Source organism: Glandiceps talaboti, chromosome 15 (assembly GCF_964340395.1).
Source record: "Glandiceps talaboti chromosome 15, keGlaTala1.1, whole genome shotgun sequence".
Lineage (NCBI taxonomy): Eukaryota > Metazoa > Hemichordata > Enteropneusta > Spengelidae > Glandiceps > Glandiceps talaboti.
Window position 1 is genome coordinate 1,620,001 of NC_135563.1, and position 5,516 is coordinate 1,625,516.

At 39.2% G+C, this 5,516-nt stretch overlaps 1 protein-coding gene across 1 annotated transcript; it reads left to right on the forward strand.

Annotated features, from left to right (window-relative positions):
- The first annotated feature begins 2,684 nt into the window (after window positions 1-2,684).
- On the forward strand, window positions 2,685-4,395 carry LOC144446817 (T-cell leukemia homeobox protein 3-like). Its single transcript, XM_078136658.1, has 3 exons — window positions 2,685-3,084; window positions 3,393-3,609; window positions 4,143-4,395. Exons 1-3 carry the CDS (start codon window positions 2,685-2,687, stop codon window positions 4,393-4,395), a joined length of 870 nt encoding a protein of 289 aa, XP_077992784.1.
- Window positions 4,396-5,516: the final 1,121 nt, after the last annotated feature.

The window sequence follows — 5,516 nt, forward strand, 5'->3', positions numbered from 1 at the left end:
AGATAAACAATGGAAAATATGCTACAAAAACGAACGTGACACTGGGTCTAATGGATGGAAGTGTCAACCGGAACAATTAAGCAAGCTAGAATATAAACCGCAACGAATTCGAAGGTGTGCTGCTCTAAAACATAATGCTCCGCATCTTATAAAACATACATTAACTATACGGAACAGGGAATGACAGAGATTTGGGTCGATTTTTTTGTAGGACTAGTATTCCCTGGTGTACCATTGGTGATATTTGTTTAAAGCTCCTTAAAGTAGAGTAGTTTTCTAATTGTTGACGTGGTACGATACTCTACTAATGCACAGTATGTATTTGTAAGCCTCTATAGCAATTTGGCAACTTTTCATTAAGACCCAGACACACTTGACGACATTGCCATCAGATATTAATGATCGAAGTAATAACAAACTTGGAACTAAACTATTAACAAACCACGAAACGAATCGCTCATATTATGAGAAATCGTTTGTCTTCTGGGAACGGAGCATTTACAGAGTCATAAATTCGCCCCCGCTCACTATTTCCAGTCTGCTAAATCCGACGGTTTGAAAAATCTATATAAACTTTGCCAAGATCGACACATTTTCAATTAGTAAAATTTAAAACAGTTCAAACCTTAATTAATTATCGTAGGCTTTAAAAGTAGGTGAACACTGCATGTGTACGGCAGTGGTTATAAAGTACAATGCACTCATTTATTTGCCTAACTGTTCATCTCTTCAAGCCACACGGAAAATATATGGTTGGAAGACAACTGTTTAATAAAATATCAGCATTGAACATTTCAACCAAAATCACTTCTATACGACTGGGAAAGTTGTTTAGCTACATTTACAGTAATTGTTTGACATAGCCAAACACATTATCACAATGAAAAGTGTTTGCAAAAACGTCAGTAATGGCGATTGTTCACTACCCGGCGGCATTGCCAGTCTACCGGGACCCAAATGCCTAACAATTTGCGCTCCTTACACCGATATTACTCCAAAGTTTAATCATTTTTTCGACCTTCTGGATGTAGCTATTCAAGCTTTATGTCAATTTTGTTGCATTTTTCGGCTTTTCTTCACGTTTCATTCACACATTAGCACTTCAGCATGTCATTTTGCTTATTAAAGTACGTTAGGTGACAGTGTCTCTTCAATGTACTATAGAGAGAGTTGATTTACAAACAAACCCACAGTATGAACGTTGTGACAGGTGGTACTTTTTCGGTTTCGGTAGCAGGTTCACCGGCGTTGATATGTCTATTTTGAAATCGACAATTTCTTACATAAACATTTATCACAGGTCTTACCGCATACATTTTCGAGACCGTCACACTAGTATCAACTATAAGCATTCGGATAATTTCTTTGGTATGAAACTATCAAATTGAAACATTTTTTCCACTTGTGAATATTCCCACTTTAGCAAAATTTCCCGCGTAAATAGAGCAGATCAAGGAGGCCTGTGAAGATTTCTCATTATCCTGAGAGTTTCGCCCGAACACGGAACAAGCGTTTTTGGATGGAAGTCGGCCCCGGGCTACTACTCACTACTATTTACTATATAGTAGATCTTTGAGCGTCAACACAAAATTGCTGCAACTAATCAAGATTAATATTGCCTCAAAGTTATAAATTTCATGTTCCATTTGTTCAAAATGTTCCAGAGCCGTATCAAGAATATCCTTCACTCAACTGGTTGGCCATTTACAAAAATTAAGTTTCAAGGAAGAACACAGTCGACGGGCATCCGGGATCTACCAAACAGTGTAATTAACAATTTCTATTATATACAGTGTGGATGCATTTCGTTGTCTTCAAGAATACAAAATTGAGAATCACGAAATGTTAGATTTTTTGAAATTAATTGATGAGTGATTTTCTCGGATGGGATCGCTATAGTTACATCGCGATTGTACTGCGACAAAGCCATGGTAATTTGTTTGTATATGACATATTTGACTTGCAAACGTAACTGTGTATGTTTTATTGTTCATTAGAAGTGTAAAGTACACACTTTGTGTACATCACTGGCATACTTTGTAGCAATTGTTTGATGCGGGCTATTGTTTTTATTTTTAAAGTTTGACACGGTGACCCGGAAGCTGACTAACAACCTGACCATCATGCTGTGCGTTTTCGGTCCTATATTTGTTAGATGGATAGTTGTCTCTCAGAAAAGGCGGCTTTTGATTAATTGTTCATTGGCAGTAGATATCAGATATATAGTGTAGCTAATTGTAAATTGTATGACAAATACTATAGCATATATCTTGTGTTAGGGAAAGTAGCCATGTTTATCTAATTACCAGGTAATGCTTGAAAGCTGACTTTGATTAGGTGGGCCCACCCTAGGCGGAGCTTACGTAGCCATTTCATTTGACTATCTCTCTCAGAGTCCTTGGAAACTGTCCGTCAGGCATTACGAATGAACCAATAGAAAGTCGGTAGAGTATTCCCACGGGTGAATTTGCTGGTGGTTATGATTAATACCGGACATGTAATACGAAGATACAAATGACAACTCTTATAACAGACTAGGTTGATTCATCGCTACCCTCACTGAACGCGTGTTCTTATTGACACTAGACAAGACAGCTGACACGGGAAAAAGTTTAACATAACAGAAGTCAAAGTCAGTCACGGTGAAAGGTCTTCAATCGTAAATTGAAGGGAAGCAGGGAAACATGCCACACATGGAGAGCGAGAACTGTTCAAGCCCCAGATCACCAGAGTACAGAGAGGAGGAGGAGGACGACATGAAAAAATTAGATTCGGACTCAGAAGGGAAAAGAGAACGGCGACAAAACTCGCACACAGTAAACTCGAACACTTCAAATATTTCCTTCAGTATCAATCAAATTTTAAGCACTCCTACAACAACATCGGGTTCGTCGTTACCTCTTTCACCGAGTTTCGGGGCGATAGTGTCATCCGGGGCCCTCTTATACCCTCAACCACTTCTCCCCGCTTACAGTACTACGACGGGAGTAATACGAGTGCCTGCTCACCGTCCACCACCGGCACCTTTAAGCGCTACATTTCCTTGGATGGAATCAAGAAGACTGGCAAAAGACAGACTAACTGGTAGGTATAAGCCACTTGTCATCGCCAATTGGCAACGCTTTCAATACTAGTAATTGCCCGTATAGTACGTCGATGTATAGCATCTCGCAGCGGGGTGGGGGAATCATGCAGTCAACCACAATCAAGTGATATATATCCCTACACTTAAGTCTTTAACACTTTGTTAAAAGAAGTACATCGGTTACGCCTAGTGCCTAACCTTAAGACACATTACATCGGTACACGCTGTCTTGTTGCTTATAACCGACTGGCAATGTACTAAACATTTTCAACTTAAGTCTCTGTTTTCTATGTTCCATTTTCAACAGTAACACGAAGAATTGGCCATCCTTATCAAAACCGCACGCCGCCGAAACGCAAAAAACCACGTACATCCTTCTCACGATTGCAGATTTGCGAGTTAGAGAAAAGATTCCATCGTCAGAAGTACCTCGCATCAGCGGAAAGGGCAGCGCTGGCGAAAGCCTTAAAGATGACAGACGCTCAAGTCAAGACTTGGTTTCAAAACAGACGAACAAAGTGGAGGTAGGCTAGTCAAATGTTTTTCTTTTACCTTAAGTCTCAATTGTAAAAAGTTTAATGAAAAATGTTGCTCCAGTGAGTCCGAATAATAACGCGCAACCACTGCCATATATGTACTTCCATTCAAGGAGTTCAAATGTGATAGTAAGTTACACGACGCCTTGTTTTGTCAACTTTTAAGAAGTTAAACGATCCGGACATGTCGGCGGCTTGAGTCGAGTATGTAGGAAATCCTTTAATCGAGTGCTGACAAACGTGTAAGAAGACCTGCTCAAAACAGGCCCATAAATTTATCAAATAGTTTGCAGTCAATCACGCTGGCTGTGAGTATATTATATGTAGGTAGATAAAGCTTGAAGACTTAGGGCTGGAAGGCCAGTCTATTAGCGATAAGAACACCAAGCGTATATACCTATAAAATCTAATTATTTCAAGGACTCGGCTCGATTTCAAAGTGAACCCTGGTCGAGTTTTAGTGTCCCAAAACATAGGACAGTATTTTCTTTCATTAATGTAGAGAAAATGTCTTTGAACAGGAGGCAAACGGCGGAGGAGAGAGAAGCCGAACGACAAGCGGCTAATCGATTCATGTTCACGATTCAGCACGAAGTGGCAATGAAGAATCTGAGTCTGCAGGAAGGCAGCAGAAGTGATCCACTTTGTCTACAAAATGCTTCTCTTAACGCGCTTCAAAACCTTCAACCATGGGCGGCGGAAGAAAACAGGAATAGTAGTGGAAATTATTCAGGCACAACATTGACTTGTACCCCTACTTCGATACAATGCTAAATGTAGGATCATCAACAAACAGACTGAAAAAAAACCCTCTGAGAATAACTCCTCTGATATGTCGAAGTCGATGGCGAATGCTAGTTTGAAATATCTTTCCGTTTTGTCATCTTTCTGTAAGGAAAAGGGCTCCGACCTTCTATTGTACCGAAAGGTGCTGAAGATATCGACCGAGGAACGACTTCAGACTTGTGATGTTAACATGAAGGTGGAATCTATGCCCGGTCCTTAATGAAGTTGTCATGTGGATGATGCCGATATGATGATAATGAAGATTTTGTTGCTGAACACAAATATATGTCACCCTTCCTATCTTCACAAACAGAGGCCACAACACGACCAACCTGACTGTGCACATGTGATAAAGACTTTTGAAGTGAACTTTGCGCCGTCCCAAGTTTGATTTGTAGGTAGGACTGTAGTCTCTGTTCTAATTCCAGTCAGTAATATCTGTAAGTCCCAAGACAGAGTGCCTGGACACTTATCAATAATAACTACGAATACAAAGTTACAGAGACAGTCAGAGACAATATAACATTGACACTTCGCTTAATAGAAAATAATGGACAGAAAAAATGGGAGATCTCATTGTAATTCATTTCAAACCAACGACACTGATTCTGAAACGTAATCAGACCTGTCATTTGTACCATATTTTACAGCTTTTTCCCCGAAAAAATGATATACGCATGTTGTGAAATTTTAGATAAAGGGAAAGGGAAAGCAAATTCAATAATTGTTTGACTGTAGTTATCAATGACATCAGGTATATTCTATAATTGTATGGATTTATCCGCTTGATTTGAACCAGATATAGAATGGTCTTATTTGTTAATTGATTAATTTTGAACTATGTATTTTTGCATCAATTTTCTACCTGAAAGCTTTAGGAATATGTCATGCTTTGATTACAAAACTTAACATCTATCACATTTTATGTTCAGTCGATGTGTACCAGTGTTTGCTATTGAGATGATGACCATAGAGAAATCTATAAAAAGTAACTACAGCAAGACTATTGACAGTATGCGATGCTTGTTAATTCGTGGATGGGCTGAGTGCTGGGGTTCACTTTAATCTAGAATTAGTCGATGATTGCATTTACTGGGGATTGAACACAC